General features: G+C 42.7%; 2 protein-coding genes and 1 long non-coding RNA gene across 6 annotated transcripts in view; 2 read left to right on the forward strand and 1 right to left on the reverse strand.

The window, feature by feature from the left end:
• The window catches only part of ACAP3 (ArfGAP with coiled-coil, ankyrin repeat and PH domains 3), a 97,597-nt gene extending 91,156 nt beyond the window's left edge, over window positions 1-6,441 (forward strand). For all 3 annotated transcript variants that reach the window (XM_087944609.1, XM_087944611.1, XM_087944612.1), the window contains one exon: window positions 4,440-6,441. Coding sequence is in view for 1 of the 3 variants with exons in the window: in XM_087944612.1 (XP_087800738.1) it covers window positions 4,440-4,519 (80 nt within the window). In the remaining 2 variants the exon portion in view is untranslated. The remainder of the gene's footprint in view (window positions 1-4,439) is intronic.
• An 805-nt stretch (window positions 6,442-7,246) lies between these two features.
• Window positions 7,247-21,924, forward strand: LOC148129394 (uncharacterized). 2 transcript variants are annotated; one of them, XR_015745498.1, is made up of 3 exons: window positions 7,247-7,530; window positions 19,875-20,154; window positions 20,631-21,924. It is a non-coding gene; the product is annotated as an uncharacterized LOC148129394 (long non-coding RNA). The 2 variants fall into 2 exon arrangements; XR_015745499.1 differs by lacking the exon at window positions 7,247-7,530 and adding an exon at window positions 19,260-19,569.
• SCNN1D (sodium channel epithelial 1 subunit delta) overlaps window positions 7,557-21,994 on the reverse strand; it is a 29,479-nt gene continuing 15,041 nt past the window's right edge. The window contains exons 3-13 of the mRNA XM_087944618.1: window positions 21,199-21,412; window positions 18,990-19,183; window positions 17,869-17,972; window positions 15,368-15,531; window positions 14,226-14,324; window positions 13,520-13,637; window positions 12,123-12,201; window positions 11,387-11,444; window positions 10,536-10,594; window positions 10,210-10,285; window positions 7,557-10,105 (exon numbers count right to left, since the gene is read on the reverse strand). Of these exons, the coding sequence (XP_087800744.1) occupies window positions 9,692-10,105; window positions 10,210-10,285; window positions 10,536-10,594; window positions 11,387-11,444; window positions 12,123-12,201; window positions 13,520-13,637; window positions 14,226-14,324; window positions 15,368-15,531; window positions 17,869-17,972; window positions 18,990-19,183; window positions 21,199-21,412 (1,579 nt within the window). The 3' untranslated portion in view covers window positions 7,557-9,691. The remainder of the gene's footprint in view (window positions 10,106-10,209; window positions 10,286-10,535; window positions 10,595-11,386; window positions 11,445-12,122; window positions 12,202-13,519; window positions 13,638-14,225; window positions 14,325-15,367; window positions 15,532-17,868; window positions 17,973-18,989; window positions 19,184-21,198; window positions 21,413-21,994) is intronic.

A 21,994-nucleotide genomic window follows, 5' to 3' on the forward strand; every position in this document is an offset into this window, starting at 1 on the left:
TGTTGTGGTTAGCTGGCAGCCGGTGAGGACGATAGGCACATTTCTTTTGGTCAAGCACAGTGATGGTCTGGTATAACCAGAAGCCATTTTTCTTAGCTTACACACATCCTCAATTTATACGCCCGTGACCCACATGGAAAACCAATGAGACACTCTTTGTAGTTGAGATCTGCTTTACTAGGCCTTTTGTGAATACCACCTGCAATCTGCCACCTAGAAGGGGTTCAGATAATGAATGGTTGGGAAGAAGACAAGGGCAGAGTGCCCTGGATGACAAAGACCACTGTGAGCCACATCTGGACCCTTTGAATGCAGATTTTATTTTGTGAACACTGAGCTATGATTTGTCTCTATCTGTTACTAACATTTTCCTTGAGTTCTTGCTTCCCTTTTAACCGATTTCTGGCCTTTCCATATTATTGAAAGACCTTCAGTAATGGAGGGAATGACTTGCCACCAGAAGTTGTGGGTGCTCCAACATGGAGGCTTCTAAGAAGAGATTGGACAACGATTTGACTGAAATGGTTTCTTGTTTTGGACAGGGGTTGGACTATAAGACCTCCAAGATGCCTTCCAACTCTGTTTACTCTACTCTACTCTACTCTACTCTACCCTACCCTACCCTACACTCTACTCTACTCTACTCTACTCTACTCTACTCTACTCTACTCTACTCTACTCTACTCTACACTCTACTCTACCCTACCCTATCTTGTGGGAAATTATTCCATATTAACTGAAAGAGCTTTTTGTCTGGAATTAGATCAGGGGGGCATCCTGTCTAAGATTCATTCATTCATTCATTCTCCCTCCCTCCCTCACACACAAACACACTCACACACTTACACACACACACATTTGCCATCAACTCTTTTAAGACCTTAAAGACTGAATCTGGTTTCCTCCAGTGAAGGGCTACAAGTTAATTACAGAGTTCAAAAGAAAAGAGGCAATGGCACAGAGGGAACAAAAATAAAGTACAAAATATTATTATCTAAAATAAATGGATGGTTCTTTCATTTATCTGTACTTGATGACATGTTCATTACATCGGAAGGAACAGGGAGGGCCATCGTAAACGTTTCTTTGTTTTCTCTTCTTTGTCCGCTGATTGTCCCTGGCTCAAGCGTAAACACTGATGGAGAATGAGGTGATCTTAGGGTAATTTAACAGCTGAGGTCATGGGCCATTTCTCATCTCGAGGGACAGAAAACCACCCGCAAAGGCAGCAATTTGGCAACCAGAAGGAAGAGTTTAGTCAGAGGGGAGAAACTGGATTACATGATGTGGATAGAGGTGAAACTGAACATTTTGTCAAGCTAGTTAAGGCACAATAACATGAGAAATAGTCAGCTTGCCTTCTGACATGGGCTGATGTCCTGGAGATGAGGAAATAGTTCTCAAAATGTCCTGTTAGATGGTTTGATCAAAAGTGGGGGTTGTACAGTAAGGTGACCTTTTGATTTGTTAATAGGTTTGGGGTTTTATTTTTAGACTTCTGGTTTTTTTAGACTTCTGTAATCAAAAATCTGTTGGGTTTAATGACATCTTCTATTTGAAAAGGGGAATCTGAAATTATTCATCGTCTCAGACAATTCCAGGTGGCATTTTTAGTAGCTGGGCAAGTAGATCATGATCAAGTCATTCTATTAGAAAAACCAGGAAAGAAAATAAGATAGCTTGAGCCCATGTCAAACATTCAAGGAGGCTGAGCCTTTCAGAGCAGCCAATGGAGTGACTCACCACGTTATTGCCCCATTTTTCTTTCGCAAATGGAAAATTAAGAAGGGGAAAAAGAAGTATATATGAAAATACACACCCAGATTTTTCAATGGAGATGACCCTTCCCTTCCATGCAAGTTCATGATTTGTTTCAGAAGGAACAACAACGCCCTTTGGAATAAGATGTGCTGGATCAGGAATGCAAGATGTGGGACCAGTCACACAATATCTTTGCTCCAGCTAGGACTTTCAGCCAGTGACTTTCTCTGGCACACAACGTTCCCACTTGTCTTCATGTTCCTTTTTTTTTTTTTTTTCTTTTCTTAGAGGGCATCTATTCTCTTTTTCCTTCCATCCTTTTGCCTGCTTTACAAGGCAGGTTAGAGTGAAGATGTTATGGGATCGGATGGGATTCTAGGGTCAGGATGGTTATCGATGGCTCTCAAAAGAAGATGTCAACTCGTAAAGCATTTCTATGCCTGCTTTAGAGTTGCCATAAACAAGGGGGGGAAGGAGCAGGGTGGCAGTTTAAAACCAGAAGTACATTCCTACCATTATCTTAAAAAGATTGTAACCAAGCTGCCGGATCTTCTGGCCAGCGAAATCCCTTAATTGGAGAAAGTGATTGATGACACTTAGCCCATGAACGTGCTTCATTGGAGCATCTGATTTATGATACACCCAGGGAGGAGAGGTGAAACAGGGTCACAGGTGACTGTAAATTACGTATGCCAGAGTTGGCTTCATACAGGATAATGCTGGTCATGTTCCTAATAAATCTTCTGGATTCTTTTGAAGCTTGGCTCGAGGCTCATGTTTTAATTAGGGCAATTGACGGAATCCTAACAGAAGGGGGATTTAGATTACTGCTTCTGAAGTGACAACCACCCCTGGAAGTTCAACTGCAGTAAGAGGGAATAGGTTAAGTAGCAGGTGAAGCCAAGGGGCATTTGAGCAAAACAGCAGATATGTAACTTTAAAGATGTCTCATTGCTTCACTTTTTCCTTGTCTTGGCCAACTCGTTGTTTTACCCATGCCCCGTGTTCCTTTTCAATCCTGTTGACCTGAAATTCCCCTCACAAATCCAGTTTCGGTTCTGTAACCCCATCCCAAATGCAGCCAACCCTACCCCATGCCTGCCCTTCTGCTGAAACCGAGAAGTTCTGTAACTTTGGAAGCTTTTGTATCACTTTTGAGTTTGATTGAAACTGACATGTATCTCTGGCCAGTTTTAGTTCTGGAACAGGGAGCAGTAAATTACAGCCTTGGGTAATAGATGGCTATGTACGACTTTCATAAGCATGCACAGACCAAAACAAAACAAAAGTATATATTATGTATAACAAAAAAAATAGATTAAGACCTCACCGAAGATGCTTGCAAAGACAAATCTCTCCATTGTTGCATGTGAGGGACCTTCAAATTATTCTTCCAGAGCATAGTGATATACTCTTGGTTTGCCTCCAGATAAAGCTGGCTGGATTTTGATACTGCTGGAATCAATAAAATAAATTGGTCACAGAGAGTTTAATTGAATTAAGTGCAACTTGAGTTTACTGGGGATCTAACTTAATGGATGGTGTCCCACATACACACTACTATAAATCCATATTGTTGTGATGCTCAAAAATTATGAGTTATTGTCATGGCTTATACAATGGCTGAGCTTCCACAATGCATCGGATTGAAACTACCCCACCCAAACGTGTTCGGAAAATGCAACCTATATGTTTCTAGCAAACACATGGTGGTTGTAAGGGGACGAGCTGAGGATATCTTGTTTCAATCATGGAGTTTTTCTTATGGAGGAAATGCTATCCCATGCTGTCTTCAGCTTCTTAAAGAGATCGAGAACATAAATTAAAAACAGGGGCCATCCAGATAATTTTCTGGCAAGAAACAAAGACAATGCATTCCCCTTAAATGTTTTTTGGTTCTAACTTTTTCATATCATTAGTCAATGATATGTGAACCTCTCCATGAATTTCATAGGGTTTAGGGCTCAACAAGAACTTAATTTAGTTGTTTTAATTTTTATTCGTTTCTAAAATTATATATATATATATATGTCACCTGATTCCCAGTGACTCTGGGCTTGTGAAGTTCAAAGCATGATTTCATTTTGCCTGGGCAAGCCCGATCAGAGATTTTTAAAAATGGCACACACCTATACACCTTTCTAAGATGTTTGCGACTTCCAGAGAGTCCCAGCCCTCATCTTGAAGACCCGTGGGTTATGTGGTATTACAGAGGGATCATACATCATTGAGTTGGGATGCGCCAAAGCTCAGCATGAAGTCAGCATTTGACTCAGGGGTTCATGGTAAGGGGGGGGTTTGAGGTGTGGGGGGGTGAGTCAGAATTTTCCTGCGGAGTTTAGAGGTCTGTCTTTGAGTCCAAAGAGAAAAACTGGATAATCTCAGGCCACAAGTTTAGATCTTCTGTTGATTTGTTCATTCTTGATGTTTTCATGCTGGGGAACCATTTGCCTACATCCTTTCCATTAAATCTGTTCTGTGTATGGGGGTCCCTTGATGCTCTCTGAGCTTGGCTGTTTTCTTGCAGACATTTCATTACCCAACTAGGTAACATCGTCAGTTGGGTAAGGAAACTTTCCTCCACTGACGCATAGTATGCGGGTAAAATGTTGACCCTATCACGAACTGGGAGTTTCATCAAATACAACAACTTTCTTTTTCCTTTTCTATTCTTCTAGTATGGGACTTCAACCGAAGAAGGAAGAATTTCAACACACCACAACAGCCCTTACATCTACTCTGCAAAGCAAACCCATAATCAGATTGGGAAGAAAAATAAGTTACTTTGTACGTAGATTTTGCAGGGACTTTTTATGGTTGTGCTAAAGTAGCCAACGCTTAAGGGCGTGGGTGTGGATTTTATGGTTTTGTTGAGGAATTATTACGAATTTTGTCACCTGAGCCTGACCTTTCAGTCTGAATCCCCATACCATGAGGGTCACTCATGGCCTTTTCCATTACAAGAGACCACTTCTTGCCTTCAGTCCACCTATTTCTCATTGTCTTGTCAAACACTGTGGCTTTTATTGGCTTCTCAAATGGTTTTATAAATGGGTTTCATTTCGTAGACATTTGCTTCCATGGGCAGAGCTATAGAATTCCGTCCCTTCTCTGCAGAGATTTAAACTGGCAGCTTAGGCCAGGTAGTCAAGCCAGGAAGGACAGAGAGCATCAACTGGCACAAACCAAAACGATCTTGACTGTTTCCAGGGTGAGGGCTGCAACTGGGTTTGCATTGGTGTGGAGGGGGGAAGTCAAGAATCGTAAGGTAGAACACTTAATAATAGTCCTAGGGTACAATAAGCAATCAAACCATACTAGGAAACAGTCCGTATATATCGTTAGGATACAAGAGACAAAGTTACAGTCATACAGTCAGTCACAAGTTGGAGGGGATGGGCAGGCAACTTTCCCTCTGGTTTCTAGCCTCTTTTTGGGTTGTATACTGTTTGTGTCCTTTTTAATGTAGTTTTCCCCTTCAGTTTTTTTTTTTTTTTAAACGTGACTTCCCTTTAGATGTGCTTTCTTTAAATGTGATTTAATCCTAATATTTGAATCCTCACCGGCTCAAGGTTGACTCAGCCTTCCTTCCTTCTGAGGTGGGTAAAATGAGGACCCAGATTGATTGGGGGGCAAGAGGCTGACTCTGTAAACTGCTTAGAGGGGGGTGTAAAAGCCCTGTGAAGCGGGTATATAAGTCTAGGAGCTATTGCTAATAGCCTTTTTTTTTTTTAAAACGAAGGTCTTGCATATCTACCTGGTTCCGTATTCCCAACCACGGGCTTGTTTGTCCAAACTTTCCTTGCTGAGAAGGGCAACGAATGCCATTTTATTTTAATACTGTGCTGCCATATAATCCAATTTAGGCGTATTGGGCCGCTTGGAGGCCCAAGAAATCCATCTTGGGTTTCTTTTACTTCCTTGGGGGTGAATCGTCACTGCGATGTTATTTCTCCCTCTGCCAAGCATCTCCATTCACAGATTGGTTCATGACATGACCTGGGGGAAAACCTGCATTTCTACCCTGTCCTTTCTTTTCCATGCCAGTCGGTCTTTGGAGAATACTCCTTCCCTTCTTTTGTCTTCAGTCAGACTGATTCTTTCTGACAGGGCTGAATGGGCTGCCAGTCAATTGTTAGGACTGGCGCCGCTGTCTGGAGCTAAAGCCTTACCCGCTGCAACAACAGCTAAACCAAAAGTTCAACAGAGATGCAGAGGCTTAAGCGGCAGTCTGCCGTGCTAATTTGGAAAGCCGGTAGCAGACGGTTTCCTTGGTGCTGGGAAGTTGTTGTTCAAGGTTGCCCAAGAAACGAAGAGTGTTAACGCCCACGCTAGCTTAGCTTACCTCCTGGTCCATCAGAGGGGGTGGCAAGGAAGCCAGCATGTGGGGAGAGAGGTGTGGATATGAGCCCTTCTTCAGGAAAAGAAATGCATCCCTGGCTTTATTTGCATTTGTACGCTGCCCATCTCACAGAAATGGGACTCTCGGCAGCATTTAATAAAAATCGCTTTGAAAACCAGTAATTAACCGTAGACCGTTAGACTGTCCTAAGAGGTCTGCAAGGGGCGTGCATAAGCACACTAACGTGCCTACTGTCCCTGTCCTAATGTTTCTTTTTTATTTGTATCCATTTCATATATTTATAATCATGTTTATACTTGTATCTGTTATCTAATACATGCTTGACAAAATAAATAAATTATAAAAGCACTTTAGACTTAAAAATGAAATCTATTTATCCCATCTGTCCATCCATTTATCTATCCATTTATCTATCCATCATCTGTCTATCTCTATCCATCATCTATTTTCTCTCTCTCTATCAATCATCTATCTCTATCATCTATCTCTATTTTTTCTCTCTCTCATCTACCTATATTCTATTCTATCTATCTATCTATCTATCTATCTATCTATCTATCTATCTATCTATCTATCTATCTATCTATCCACCTACCTACTTACCTACCTGCATACCTACCTCCTAAAGGACTAGGCAGAGTACTAATAAAGGAGAACATTTGTAGCTCAGGGTTGACCTGAGGGGTCCTCGGTGCTCTCTGAGCTTGTTTGTTTTCTTGCAGACATTTCACGACCCAACTAGGCAATCTCATCAGTGCCCTTTTCCCAGTTCCCAGCACTGATGATATTACCTAGTTTGGATCATGAAATGTCTGCAAGAAAAAAAAACGAGCTCAGAGGGCTAGGGAGAGCGTTATATGTGACACACAAGGTAGGGAATTAATTTAAAACCCCGTGTCCTTCAGATGCCACCCCCCTCCAAGCCTATTGCCACAACTAGGTTCTAACTTCCGGAAGGACATCGAGGATGGGACCAATCGCAGTGGTGTGTGTGTGTGAGAGAGAGAGAGGGGGGGAGGTGGCAGGCAGGTTCCATAGGGTGGGACCCATGACAGAAAGGGTCTGTCTCCTGAGTCTAGATGTAATTCCTTAGCAGACAGGATTTGAAGCATACTTCTTCTACTTGATGGGATGGGAAGAGGGAATCAGAAAGCAACAGTCCCTCAAATAACCTGGGCCCATACCATGAATGGCTTTCGAGGCCAAAGCTCTGAATCAAGTGATCAGGGAAATGGATCTACCTTCATGTGTATATGTGTATGTGAGTGTATGGTTGGAGGGAGGCTCTGTGATACTGAAGGACAATAAAATAACCTGAACAAATTCCTGTTTGCCGGTTCAGCTTTCCAAAATCAAAAGAACGAACAAACCACGTGCAAGGAAAATAAGTTATTGAATCACACCAGGTAAACAAAACAACAACAAAAAAGCTTCAGTGTTTTTTTTTAATCTTCTCACTCATACCTGCACACATCCCAAATAATTTACAGTCAGATATTCATGTTTACAATTACATCCAAGTCTCAATAGCAGCACAACAGTTAAGAGGAAAAAACAAATCAAAATGAAAGGGGAGAGAAAGGGAAAAGCGACTGTGACAGGGAGTCTTATGACATCCTTCTATCCAGGCTGATTCAGAGAAGTCTGTCCATCCCCTGCTGGCCAAGAGAGCTTTCATACCTAAGGTTAACCACCTTTTGTCTACCAGAGATCTGACAGAGAGGAGGGGGAAATTGAAAATATTGGCCTTTCCAGAACCGCTGAGTTGTTTGCAGTTGGAAGAGGAGATTGGCTTGATCTAGAACAAGGTGTTGAATGTTCCTTGATACCTTTCTAGAAAGGTGTGTCGATTTCAATTGCCATTGGTCCCTGCAAATGAAACCAAGGCTGGACTGTCTCTTTTCAGGCTATGCTACTTTGCAAACTGACTCTTCGCATTCTTCTACTCAGTTTTCTGTCTCCCCTTTTCCCATCATTAGTCATTCCTTGTTCTTTGGCTCCTGGGTAGTATCCCTTCCTCAATTCTTTTTTAAAACTCTTATTCTTAAGAGATTCCCCAGCCTCCTGGAGATTTCCTCTCGTCCATGAATGGTGCCATTTCTGGCTCTGTTCAGAATCAGAAGTTAGACAATATGAATTTCACAGAAGGCCTCCACATACGTGTCAGTTGGGTATTCGACACAGGTATTGACTTGCTTTGTCTAGCAACATGTGAACAGGACTGACAAGAAGGATCCTCCCAATATAACTTGCCTTTTAGCCTCCGATAGCAGCGTTGATTCTTAAAAGAATTTAATGGCATATCCCCCATTCTCTGTTTTATGTCTACGGCAAAAGCTTCCTTAGATCCCAATGCCAAAGTTACCTCTGCTGAGAATTGGCAAACCTTCTACCACTGACATTTTGCTTGCAGACGTTCTTATTTCCTTCTAGTCTGATCTAAAAATAATCATGCTGATGTTAGGCATAATTGACAAAAGTGATCACTGGAGTGTGTTCAAGGCAGGGGAATCATAGTCAACCAATCTGAAGGCTTGTTATTGCCAGCGAATCACAGAAATTTTCGCAACTATTCTTTCTCGCCTGAGGGTCTGACTATATTCAGTTTCAGAAAAAGACTATAGGCTTAATTTCAGACATCGGTTGCCTTGCAGTGTGATAACTATTGCTTTGTGCCTGTTTGACTTAGGGAACACGGAACCTCACATTTTCAAAGAGAAACAGAACATCAGAAACACCCAACATAGATTTTTTTTTTATGGGTCAACTCAAGCACAAAAAGTCCTTTTGCTTGAATGAAGAGCACGGGTGACTGTTATCGCATCCTCCCGAGTTCCCGTTAATGCAGATGATACAGGACGTTTCCTCGTAATTTTAGAAAATATATATATATATATATATATATGTGAGCGGTTTAACATTTAACCTGAGCAAATCTGTGAAATGTCGAGGATCCAATGTGTTCTACTTGAGAGTGCCCAGCTGAATCTGGTTTTCTCGGGAAAGCTCCAAGTCAAAACTAAAAGAGATTTATTTATTTTTATAGGGAACTGGACAATGCCAGCCAGTCTCCCATTGCCCCAGCTCACAAAAAAATAGGCTGCTCAAAACCACACAGTGCCTTGCTGTGTTTCAAAGAGGCTGTGGAACAGCTCAAAATAAAACTTGAATTATCCGTAGGACAAATATTGCAACAGAAATAACAGAAGGAAGAAGAAACATTTTCAAGTCAATCCAGGAATTCATCAGCACGCAGTGTGTCAACTGCCTAGTCCGTGGGAAAAGGGGTGGGAGGGGTGTTGACCTCCGTGACCTCCATGAGCTCATTGAGGAAGTCCTATCTTCCTACAGGCATAGTCACTGATCTCACTCAGGACCATCTGGAAAACCTGAAAGAGGACCATTCCCCAATCCCGCCACCTGTTGAATGGCCAATCCCGTGAGTCCTCTCCTTTGGGCTTTGACCTTTCCAAAGGTGGAGAATTCACCGCTCCCTTCGTAGGCTCCACTTCCTCCGTTGGGAAGCTGTCCTTTTGAAAACAGCTTTGTGGGTCACTTCCTATGCCGTTAACTCTTGGGATCTTGGTGTGTCCCTTGGTCCTCTTGGTGCTTAAATCGGTGAAGAACCACAGGTGGATATAGCTCTGGCATCTGATACTTGTTATATTTGGAATACGTAGGGAGTCCCTCGTCGGGAATGAAGGATGGATTCTCGTAGCTGGTCTGAGACTTCTCTGCATCTTGGTCCATGGCCAAACCTTCTTCAATGTAGCGGTATTTCTCTAAAGTCAAACTCACACTTGGCACCTTAGGGGGGCTTGACACCTTGTGTCTCCTCTTGGCTGTAAGCCGCCGATAGAAGAAGATGAGAGATAAGATGGTGACGTCCACGAGGAACTCAAACATCTCGACCACCGAGAGGACAGAAGATCCAAACCAAAGACTCCATTGGCTTCCCATGTTGCACATCACCAGGGTCACCTAAACCCCACATAAAAAATATGAACCATACAGTTAGTGGCTTCAGACGTTGTTGCCTTCCTGGCATAAAATGCATACATGAAAGAGGAATTCCCCCAACTTACGTTATATTCTGGAGACTCATCCCAAGAATAGTAATCTAATTGCTCATAGAAAATATTCACCTTGGCAATATCCTTGCTGAAATGGAGGGAAAGAAAATGTGAGCAAACCAAACTTCTCTAGTACGAAGTTTGTCCTTGAACCTGTCTTTCATAAAAAAAAAAAAAATTCAGGAAGAAGGAGAGCCCTGATCAAAACAGAAAAAAATTGGTAAGTTCCCGAAGGAAATTGTTGTTCTTCCTACCAGGAAAGCAAGCAAGACACACACCACCTGCAAGTCAAGGGTAGGGTTTCTTCAACCAAGGAACAAGAAAATCCTGTAACTCACCTGTTTGTTGTGGTAATGTTGTACGTGTGGTCTGCCTGCAGTGCTCTGTGAATCCATTTCTGAAATAGAAACGCAGGGAGGGAAATGAAAATCTGAAAGGGAAGACACAAGAAGACAAGAAGCTGCAAGCTAGATGGGGAGAACTAGTAGGAAGAGGGAGTTCAGCCAAGAATTTTGACTGATCTCAGAACGATGATGTGGGAAAGGTTGCCGATGGGTGTTTTTTTGTTTTTTGTTTTTGAAAATCATACTCGAAGGAAGGAGCATGTGATACTTGCAAAAACATCTTCCTCCTTGGGCACAGATTTTTTATTTTTATTTTTTTTATTTTTGGGCTCGGTTGCACTGCAGCTCAATTGGCAGAACTTCCACATTGCAGTTTGCAGGATGCAGCTTCCCCCTGGGGTGGAGGAAGGATTCTTATCTCACTGTTCTGCGACCTGAATTCACGAGTTTGTGGTGGATTTCTTAGTCAATTTTATCTCGCTTCTTTATGCTATTTTCTCTGTTTCATAACCCCAGTTTTTTTTAAAAAAAAAACAAGTTTGGCTTGACTTTCTGTGCTTGCCTATGGGTATAACAATATGCATACATGTGAATCTCTGTGAATTGTTATCCCTGAAAGATATCCCATGAAATATGGCCTTTATCCCATTGGGAGCTATTTAGCTGGAACGGAGCCCTGTCTCTTCTCAGTGTAGACAGCTTCCATACCCTTTCAAAAATGGTGGGATGGAAGCAACTCAACGGGAGTACCTTTAATTGTTATGCTGTCCACTGTAAGTCATTACTACGTTCTTCCCCGTTCCCAGTCTGTGCAAAACAGCAAAAAAAAACAAAAAAACATTTACCTCGGATTTAGTTGACGGCCAGTTCGCATATCCCGCCGAGAGTTTATACCAAGTTTCCCTGCCAATGACATAGAACCTGCTGTTAATTCCATACCAATCCAATAGGTTCGCATTCATATTTACCTCAAATATTTTGCAATACTGCCAAGCCAAAGATTTGGGGTCGCTTTAATTCTGCAAGATGATGACAAATGAACTGGTTGCGTACAATTGTCAAACCTCTGTATGTGTGTGGGGTTTTGTTTTTTCCTCCTGCAAGATTATCTTCTTTTCGTATCACATCTGGGGCAATCAATACATTTATTTCGTGTTTAATTCCTCATTTTTCTTGTCCTCCCACTAGATCAAGGAGGCCTTCCACTTCCTTTAATGAGGATTTCCCTCCCCCCAAGTATCTTGCAACATGCTGCTCCTTTTTAAAAGGAGGCACTCGTTCACAGGATCTGAGGGAGGTTACTGGTGTTGGTCAATCAGGGCCCTGGACAGAAGGTTTCTGCTGGAAGCTAACAGAACATGTCCCTGGGGTGGGGAAAGGTGGCCCAGGGAGGATTCAAGTCTACAACAGCTTATATGTCTGCATGCATGCTTGGAGGCTTTGAAGCATGGAAGGAGATGAGATTTCAGACAGGGAACAGCAGAAAACGAGGGGAGGTAAACCTGGTCTCCCTCCATCCGCATGAATACTTATTTTTATTTATTTATTTATTTGGTTTGTCAATATTCCTCTGCTACTCACTTGCACAGCTTGGGGCACTGGCTAAAGCAGATTAACTGGTGGTCGGTGAGCTCTTTGTACAGCAGATAGAAGCAATGACCTGGGGAAGAGAGGAGTGAAGTCAAAAGAAGGCAACTGCCGCCAGTAAAATTGTAGCTGAAAATTCGCCAAAGTTGGAAGATCCCGAAGGGGCTGAGCCTGGGCTTCGAGAAACCCGCGTTTCCAGATGAATAGCTGGACTTCCTAGTCGCTTCCTATTTACAGCTGTGCAATGCCTGGTTTTCCCTTCCTGTTTCCAACTGAATAACTGAATTGGGTCAGGCTGCTGTCCAAATGCTAAAACCAAAATGGGCATTTAGGCTGCCTCATCCTCAGCGAGACTTTGTAAGAACAGATTATGGAACAGCTCTGTAGCAACTCTAAGAACAAAGCAAAGATTAGCTTCCTTTTTTTTTTGTTCTCAAGTATGAAGCCCACGTCAATTTCTCAGTAAATGCATCAGCCCTTTGAGAAAGTCCAGACAAGGAAGCAAAACTAAGAGGACTGACACTACTTTTATTGTAAGGTTACAACAATAATAGGCTCTTGCAGGACTGAAAGGAAGTCTCCCCTCTGTTGCTTTTACGTTTCAGAGGACTAGGGAGGGTTCCTTCTGAGGTGTTTCCTCCACCCCATTCCTTCTGTGGGCTGAGCTATCTCTTGCTGATGCTTTGCCTCCTGTCTCCCAAGGTTATTCTCACAGTCCATTACAGAATGGAACCATAATGGCAAAATAAACAGGAATAGAAAACTGAAAAAAAAAAAGGAAATGTCCTCCCTTGTCAACCTGTACAGAACAAAGGATGGTACTGAAGCTCTTAAAATGTATAGCGTGAGGACTCATTTTGGCGTCAGGTGGCACTGCCAAATTGAGATAGCACAAAGAAAAGAAAACTCTTGGAGTTTCGAAATGGTGGCAGAGGCAATAATGTACTGTAGCCTAGAGTGGGAGGTTGGCCATCTCCCCACCTCAAAATCTGACTAAAATACAGTGAAGCAAGACATCCAACAAGCTTGGGGAGAAAAGAGGCGAAGGACACCAGGCAGATCAATTTCCTTGTCCGTCTTGAATCCTGGGCACCCTTTTTTTTTTTTTAAAACTATTACCATCTGGCAGACGGTACAGAATAATAAAAACAAGCACAAAGAGGCTGAAAAAACAGCTTCTATCCCAGGGCAGAAGCTCTTTTGAATTCTGCTGTATAGTGCGGTGTTGGTGTGGTGTCGGGGGTTTCCTGTTCAATGTGTGAAGGGTGAAGGATGTGTGTTTGTGTTTATTTTCATGGTCATGATGTGCACTGAAGATGGTGTCTGATTTCCTTGTACAGGTGCAATGACAACAAAATAAAGTAAACTAAACTAAACTAAACTAAACTTACCCCAGGCAGGATGTTTATTGTAGTTGCAATACTCGGCTCCAGAAGGTAATGGGTAAAAATAATATCCGCAGCCACAGTTCTTCACCATATGATGCTGGAAGCAGGAATGCAAGCAGGCCTGCAAGACAATGTGAAAGGGCAACGCTGGTGGGAGAGCAGAGCAAAGCAGTGGAGGGTTGCTTTCCTCTTATTGCGCTGAACTCGGAACCTGAGATTGCATGAGGAATGTGGGTTAAGAGGAGCAGGGAGAGCGATATCCAAGCAAGGAACATGAAAGTGGAACTGCTCTGAGAGTGAGAGGGGAAAAGATCTTGTTGACAAGAGGATAAGATGCTGAATTTCATACCGGGATTGCAATTAGCTCCATAGTCCAGGCATTGGGAGGGTGGAGCCTGGATATTGTTTGAATGGGGCCCATGTTAAGCGTATGCTGGAGGGCTGCCTACTGGGAAGACTTGACAAATGACAAATGATCATAACGACTGTACATTGTCTCCAGCATTGGAAACTGTAAGCTGATCAATATCATTTCCTAAGGAGTTCAGTGACGAAAAGGATGCAGCCATCTCTGGACTTTCTAAGAGAAAGTCTAGGAATCCTGAAACTTCGTTTCTTGGTCGTAACCTTGGCCAGGATCAACTGAGATGGGCCGGGATTCAAAAATGAGACAATGAACAAATAAATACCCTCTTCACTTCCTCCATACCTGCAGTGTATACGTGCTGTTGTAGAGTAATTTGATGTTGACATCTTCCCCGTTATTGGTACATACGCCGTAAGCCCCACCCAAGCGTGACACCTCATCCTATGCCGTTGGGAGAGAAAAACAGCATTTTATTGCAAAATTCAATGTCTCCAAGCCCAGCTGCTGATGCCTGCTACTCTCTGGACTAAGTCGAAGTACTTTCCCTACATGTCTATTTGGGAATATGCTTTGTTCGCTTGGCTTGCCTTGTCTGGTGGTTTGGGAGAGTATATACTTGTAGAGGACGGTCTACTGCTCTTATGGTTAATGGGGTTCCTCAGAGTCAACACTGAACCGTACAGGTAGTCCTCGACTTTACGGCTATTCATTGAGTGACCATTCGAAGTTACAACAGCACTGAAAAAAGGGATTTATGATTGTTTTTCGCACTTAAAACTGTTGCAGGATCTCTACATTCACATGATCAAAAGTCAGACGCTTGGCAACTGGCACGTATTTATGACGGTTGCAGTATCCAGGGGTCATATGATCACATTTTGAGACCTTCCGACAAGCAGTCAACGGGGAAGCCAGATTCTCTTAATTGCCGTGTTACTAACTTAACAACTGGAGTGATTCACTTAAGGGCTGTGGTCAGAAAAGTCACAAAATGAGGCAAAACTCACTTAACAGCGGTTTTGCTTAGCAACGGAAGCTTGGGGCTCCATTGTAGCCCTAGGTAGAGGACTACCTGTCAATCACTTGCCGGGCATCTTCTAGACCAGGGGTCGGCAACCTTAAACACTCAAAAAGTCACAAAGGTCCTAAACCAGACTCCCCCCCGGTTCAATTCTGGAGCTGACCGGAAGTCCGGTTCCACCACCAGTCTCCTCCTATCGCAACGTCCTTTTTACTCTGCCGACTGGAAGTCCAGGTCCCCCACTATAGTCTCCTCCTAGCGCTTTAGAGTTTTCCTCTACTTGTTCTAAACAAGAGAGCTATCAATTGTGAAGCAAACCAGAGACAGAGAGGTGCAGCAGAGGGATGAAGGAGCCACATGCGGCTCCAGAGCCACGGGTTGCCGACCCCTGCTACAGACCTAAGAATCTCCTGCCAGCATTTCCAGCTCTTGAAAGTCTCCCTTGAGAGACCAGCAATCCCACCTGTTTGATTCCAATGGTACTTTTGGTCCCAGGCCTGATGTCGAAACCTTCGTGCTCCAAAAAGGGGGTTTGGTTGTGCCTGTGAATCATGACTCTCACGCCCGCCGTGGTGGACAGCAGAGGGATATGGTCTTTCTGCTCCACTTTGAGAATAAGGGATAGGCCTGTATCGGGAAGCAGGAGGCAGGGAAGGAGAAACGGGAGGTCACGTTAAAAATCAGGATTCGGCAGAAAAGGGCAGGGTTTGTTTCTATCATGCTCGGATTGTACTGCAGGTGAGGAGGCTGATAGAAACCGAATCTTCCCTGCACGTGGCTTGCCTCTGATGTTGTGATTAGCAAGTATGGGAGCAACACTGGCTGTGTGGGCTGTGTTTCACCTGTGAATTATTCACTGTGCAGACTCTCAGGTGAATAGAGGAGGGAGTATCTGCCTTGAGGAATAGGCAGTGGTGGAATCTCTTGTACAGATCGAGGAAGTTCACAGATTTTAAATAGGTTAGGGATATGGAGAAATGTTTGTTCGCATTTACTGTAAGTTTATATCATTTGTACCATCCGCACGTTTACCTGGACTGAAATGTTGTTATTCTTCAATATATTTTTTCTGACCACTTCTATATCAAAATGGCAGATCTCTTAATTAATGGCAGATCTCTTAATTAATGGCAGGTCTCTGTTTTGGCCTCCCTCCTTATTTTTGGCCATGCATAGAACCCTTTGATGGCGAACATTAGATTGTGCAAATGAATCCTGTCCCTCTTTCTGTTTTCAATGTTTTCATTTTAGTTTCCCTGAAGCTGCCTCTCTTATTAATATCTCTGGTGTGGTATATATAACAAGTACATCTTATATTGTTTTAAGCTCATTTAGCATGGTTTGCTCTGCTTTATTGTTTTACTGCCTTTTTAAAAAAAAACAATATTCTCACGAGTTCTACTGGGCATTTGTTGTCAATTTGCAAAAATAATACAGGACTAGGACTTGTAGAAACAACAAAAGCTCTGAAACACTCAGAGAGATTTAATGCCCGATTTGCACCGAAATGGAAAATCTCTTCCGATTCCTCCCATCCTCTTTTTTTGGCTCTCCCTAGAGTAACACATTAGTTCTAAAAACAACGTTAGCAGTATCTCATAAACTTGCTGTCTGCCTGTTTAAACACACCCTGTATCTTATGGCTGCTATGCTCAAAGCAACCTGTATCTAGAATTGTGATTCCCCAAATGGCTGCCCAAGGGTATAGCAGTGTTTTCATTCATTCTATCCACCCTGCCCTCCAGATTTTTTCACATTGCCTCTCACTTTCTCTGTTGTTTATCATTAAGGTGACATGAGGTCATATGATCCTGCTTCTCGACAGTTAAATTTTCCTTGATTAAAATCAGTTTTCATTATATATGTGTGAGTGTCTGTGTACGTATATGAGTGTGTGTATGTATGTGTTTCATGTTTCCCCAAAAATAAGATTGGGTCTTAGGTTAATTTTTGCTCCAAAAGATGCATTAGGGCTTATTTTTCAGTTAGGTCTTATTTTTGAGGAATTACGGTACTAAATGCATCTGTTTCGCTGACAAGCTTAACTGGGCTTATTTTGGAGGTAGGGCTTATATTATAAGCATCCTGAAAATCATTCTAGGGCTTATTTTCCAGTTGGGTCTTATTTTTGGGGAAACAGGTGCGTGTATGTATATATGTATGTATGTATATCTACACACATACTGTTTCCCCCAAAATAAGACCCAACCGAGAAATACTTTCTGCCAGGAAGTTGAACATTATACCTGGATTAAAAAGAAAAGATCCTCTTCCCTGACATTCAGTCCTAAACTGAATTTACTACAGGTAGTCTTCAACTTACGAGAAAAGTCATAAAATGGGGCAAAACTCACATTTTACAAATTTCTCAACAACGTATTAGGGGCTGAATTGTAGTAGTAAGTTGGGGACTTACTGGTACTAATCTTGGCTAACCCTGAGTGACTTAGAAGTGAAAGAGAGATGTGTCTGGTTAGAGAAGTGTTTCTCAACCTTTCAGTTCCCCGAAATCCATGTTGGCTGGGGAAGTCTGGGAGATGACACCTGCACACCTCATACTTGCCAAGGTGAATGAAACTCTGGGTTAGAGTATAGATGGGAAACAAGGTAATGCTAGAAGTTGGAGCTACTTTGGGAAGCTGGAGAAACATCTCAGAGAAGATGAATGTAAACCAATAACCCTGCCAAGAAAACTGCACCAACTTGTTTGTTAAGGTTATCTTGATTTGAAAGAAACACTTTTTTAAATTTTTTTGGAAAAACAGCAGTTGAGATCACCTAGCGTTTAAAACTCTAAGAACCTAAAGATAGCATCTTGTTTTCCCCCAATGGCCAATCAAATCCTGAAAAAAAAGAAAACAGAAAGCACAGCGCAGCAAAAAAAAAAAAAAAACCCAACCACTGGCATTTCAATCTAATTTTGCAAGATTTGTATTTATTTGCTTTTTGGGGATCTGTACATACCATAAACAATTCCTGGCTTGAAAGCTTTCCAGAACTCATCTGTTCCATTCTTGTTCAGGGTGAAGCAGCTTCCGTAGACTGGGTGGTGAAAATGTTCATAATCGCTATTGTGAAAAGACATCACAGAAAGAAAGAAGAATGAAAAATAGGCCCAGAATAAATTTGAAATGATATAAGCATTTTCTGAGCAAGGTGATTGTTAACAGTGGACCAGTTTTTTTCCAAATTGGGAAGGTTTTTATATTTCATTTGTTCTGGTTGTGATAAACGGGGTTTATGGACTGGCTTTGTGGACTGGCAGGGTGGGAGGAGATAGTTCCATGCGAGTGGCGGGCAAGTATCCCTCCCCACACACACACACACACCTCCATTCGCACAAACAGAGCTATGCATGCATGCTTGGCACTTCTGCAGCTGGTTCTGAACAGGCAGTAGCCAGGTCACGGCCCAGGGCTGGGTACCCCTGCTATAAACAGTCTTTTTTTAATAGGTCTCACTCCATATACGTCCTGGGCTAGGAAAGCAATTAGCCTCAAGTCACCCAGGAAGCTCCGTAATTAAATGGTCAGTTAAATTGGGCCCTCATGTCCCAATCCAAGACTTTAACTAATACATTACAATGGTTTCTCTAGGACGGCTTCCGAGCGATTTTAAAAAAAAATATCTTTATAGCAGTATGATCCAATTTAATCTAAATCTTGTGGAGACATTGTGTAACCTGTTATATTTACACCCTGCTCAGTGGATTGAGTAAAGTTCATGTCTGGCAACTCCTTAGCATATCCAAGCGTTTGTGAATGTCTTGCGTTTTGTCGGGATAAGCCTAAAACAAATGTTTGCTTAGCGGATATGGTGATCGTGTGATGGTTTTGCTTCTTGCAGTCTGTTCCTTTGTATCTAATTTCCAAACAGATTGGGCAGAGGTTGACGTTTCCTGCTTGAGCCCCACCAAAAGGAGGGGAATCTCCACCTGTGATTGTATCCGGGCCCTTTCAAATGGTGTTTTTATGATGTCAGTCAAAGGAGTTGGATGGGGGGGGAAGCAATTCCACACCGGGGAGGCGAGAATCCAGAACAAAACGGCCCCTCCTCCCCCAATAGATGAGGCAGGCGTCAGTTACCTTGTTCGACAGGGCTCCCCATCGTACTGGCAAGAATAGATCAAGTTTTTGATGTGATCATTATTTGGGGACATTTTGATAATGGATGGAATCTGTGACATGATATTCATGTAGTGGAAACGGTACCACTCTTGGACGGCATCCACTCCGGAAATGTAGAGCTTGTGGTAGCAATTTGCACCTGTTGTGTTGCACTTGGGAACAAACAAAAGAAAAGAAAAAGAAAAAAAAGGAGGAGGATGAATAGGCTGAGAGTCTAAGAAACTGCAATGCAGGTGATCCTTGGCTTATGACCACACCTGAACCCAGACCTTCCTTTTTACATATATATATATTTGTTCAGGTATTTTCCCCACGTCTTTATATTTGTGCTTTTAAAGTTGTAGCGACGTTTCGACAGAATCTCATCTGCCATCATCATCTAACCCTAACCCTACCCCACAAATAGGACACAAAGGACATTGTACCCTGTGCGTAGTGGATTATCTGTCCTTCTGAACTTTGATCATTCTGGTCTAGCTTTTCTCCCTTCCAGTAAGCATTATGTCCGAGAGAGAAGCAAAAAATCCATTTTTAAAAGGTGTGGTGGTGGGGAAACCTCTCTATTTTCCCCCTTTTAAATGACTTCTCTTTGTGCAAGCACAAGGCAGCGATGTTGACACTGCTGCCACTAATGTGATGTTGAAATTAGATGTATATAACCATCCATAAATCTTGAATCCAGACGTCAAGATACCACGGGATCTTCTCACCGAGCCAGTATCCCATGGAAGCTCTCAGCAATACACTTCTTGCCTTCCCTAAGCTCCTCTTAATTGCCAGGTTTGTTGCTGGGGTTTAACAAAAACACATGCCTTAAGCCCATGATTATTATTTATTTTACAGGTACAAAAGAAGCGGAGGCTATTGTGGGAGAGGCAAGAACTGAGCTGAAGGAAGTGCCTTGATGCCGGACTGAGTCATGGTTTTTAAAAAGCTCCCTCTTTCATCGTGATAATTCCACACAAGTAAAAGCTTGTCTCACGTCCTCCAGATGGGATGGCTCGGGCTCAGCGAGAAAATCCCGCAGTATCTTGACGTCCCAGATTCAAGACTTACGGGTGGCTGTGGGGTCCACCTACATCTAATTTCAACATGGCATTAGTGGCAGCAGTGTTAACCAGTGGTAGGATTCAATTTTTTTTTTTTAACTACCAGTTCTGTGGGCATGGCTTGGTGGGTGTAGCTTGGTGGGCGTGGCAGGGGAAGGATATACTGCAAAATCCCCCTTCCCTCCCCACCCCGCTAACCTGCTTTCCAGCTCCGTTCTCCTGTGCAGGGCAACCAAAGGAGACCCAGCCAATCAGCTGGGACTCAATGGGAGGCAGAGAAGAGATGGGGTCGGCAGGGCCAGTCAGAGGTGGGATTGGCCGGTTCTCCAAACGACTCAAAATTTCCTCTACCGGTTCTCCAGAACTGGTCAGAACCCGCTGAAGACCACCTCCGGTATTAATGTCGCTGCCTTGTGATTGACAGTAGAAGCTCTCACCCAAGTGGGGAGGGGGAGTATCTCCTTTTGATTAAGGGTTATCTAATCAGGGAATTAAGAAACTTAAGGAAGATAGCAAGGTTCCTGGGCAAAACGTTCTTTCTCTTTTCCAGATCAATGCACTGGGAATATAGGAGTCCTCAACGTACAACAGTTCATTCAGTGACTGTTCAAACTTACAATGGCATTTTAAAAAATGCAACATATGACCGTTTTTCCACAGTTACGACCTTTGCAGTATCCCCATGATCACGCGATCAAAATTCAGATGCAGCTGCCTCATATTTATGACGGCTGCAATGTCCCGGGGCCCTGTGATTTCCCCAAGCAAAATCAGCGAGGAAGCCAGATTCACTTAACCATCGGGTTACTCACTGAGTCAACTGCAGTGACTCCGTTAACAACTGTGGCAAGGACGGTCATAAAATCGGGCAAAACCCGCTTAACAAACGTCTCACTCAACAAAAGAAATTTTGGGCTCCATTGTGGTCGTAAGTTAAAGATCGCCTATATTAAATATGTTAAGTTCCCGTTGATCTTTTGTTCAGAGGATGATTTCCCCCCCCCCAAAAAAGTCTACATTGAGAATCCTTCGAACTCTAAAATTGATGCAAGCGGTCAATAAAGGAAGGTGTTATACAATTGGGGGGGTGGGGGCAGGGGGGCAGGTGTTCCACTTACCAGCCGAAACCCCACTTTTCCGCGCATCTTCACTAGGGCGATGTTACGATCCAGATGAAACTTGGAGCTGTTGACCTTGATGGGATTTCCTTCCGAAAAGTTGATGCTGACGTTTTCTTGAGTGTTCTTAGGAATGTGGAAGCCGTATAAATTATATAAGGTCTCCCTTGCCAGATTATCCAGTTTAGCTATATCTTGATTGACTGGGCTGATCCTGGGAAGATGGCAGAACATGATAAAGGATTATAAAAAGCCAGGGGAAAACTTCCAAGATCTTGTTTGGGAGGAAATATTATCCTATTCCCTAAACACTATAGTATGCTGGGTTATGCTAATTATCCCATTAATTATGTTTGATTAATCTCCAGGAACCTTTGTACTCATAGTCAACAGTCCTCAAGGACATCAGCAAGAGCCAAAATCAGTTCAGCTGTCTAGAGCATCATTGGCCTATTTACTCTCTGATCTCTGATTGGCTATGACACCCCTATAAATAATTTAACTAGACACAAGAACAGTTTAATCCCAAACGCCATCACTCTGCTAAACAAATAATTCCCTCAACCCTGTTCAACTATTACAATGTCTGCACTACTATTACGGTTAATCTTATCATCACTCCTCTTCACCCCTCCCCTCCCACTTGTGACTGTATGACTGTAACTTTGTCGCTTGCACCCTTATGATTTATATTGAATCAAATATAATTTGATTGCTTATTGTACCCTATGACTATCATTAAGTGTCGTACCTTATGATACTCGACTCCTGATGAATGTATCTTTTCTTTTATGTA

The sequence above is a fragment of the Notechis scutatus genome, chromosome 16 (assembly GCF_049901735.1).
Source record: "Notechis scutatus isolate UNSWTSFEM ecotype Mainland chromosome 16, rNotScu1.2, whole genome shotgun sequence".
Taxonomy (NCBI): Eukaryota; Metazoa; Chordata; class Lepidosauria; order Squamata; family Elapidae; genus Notechis; species Notechis scutatus.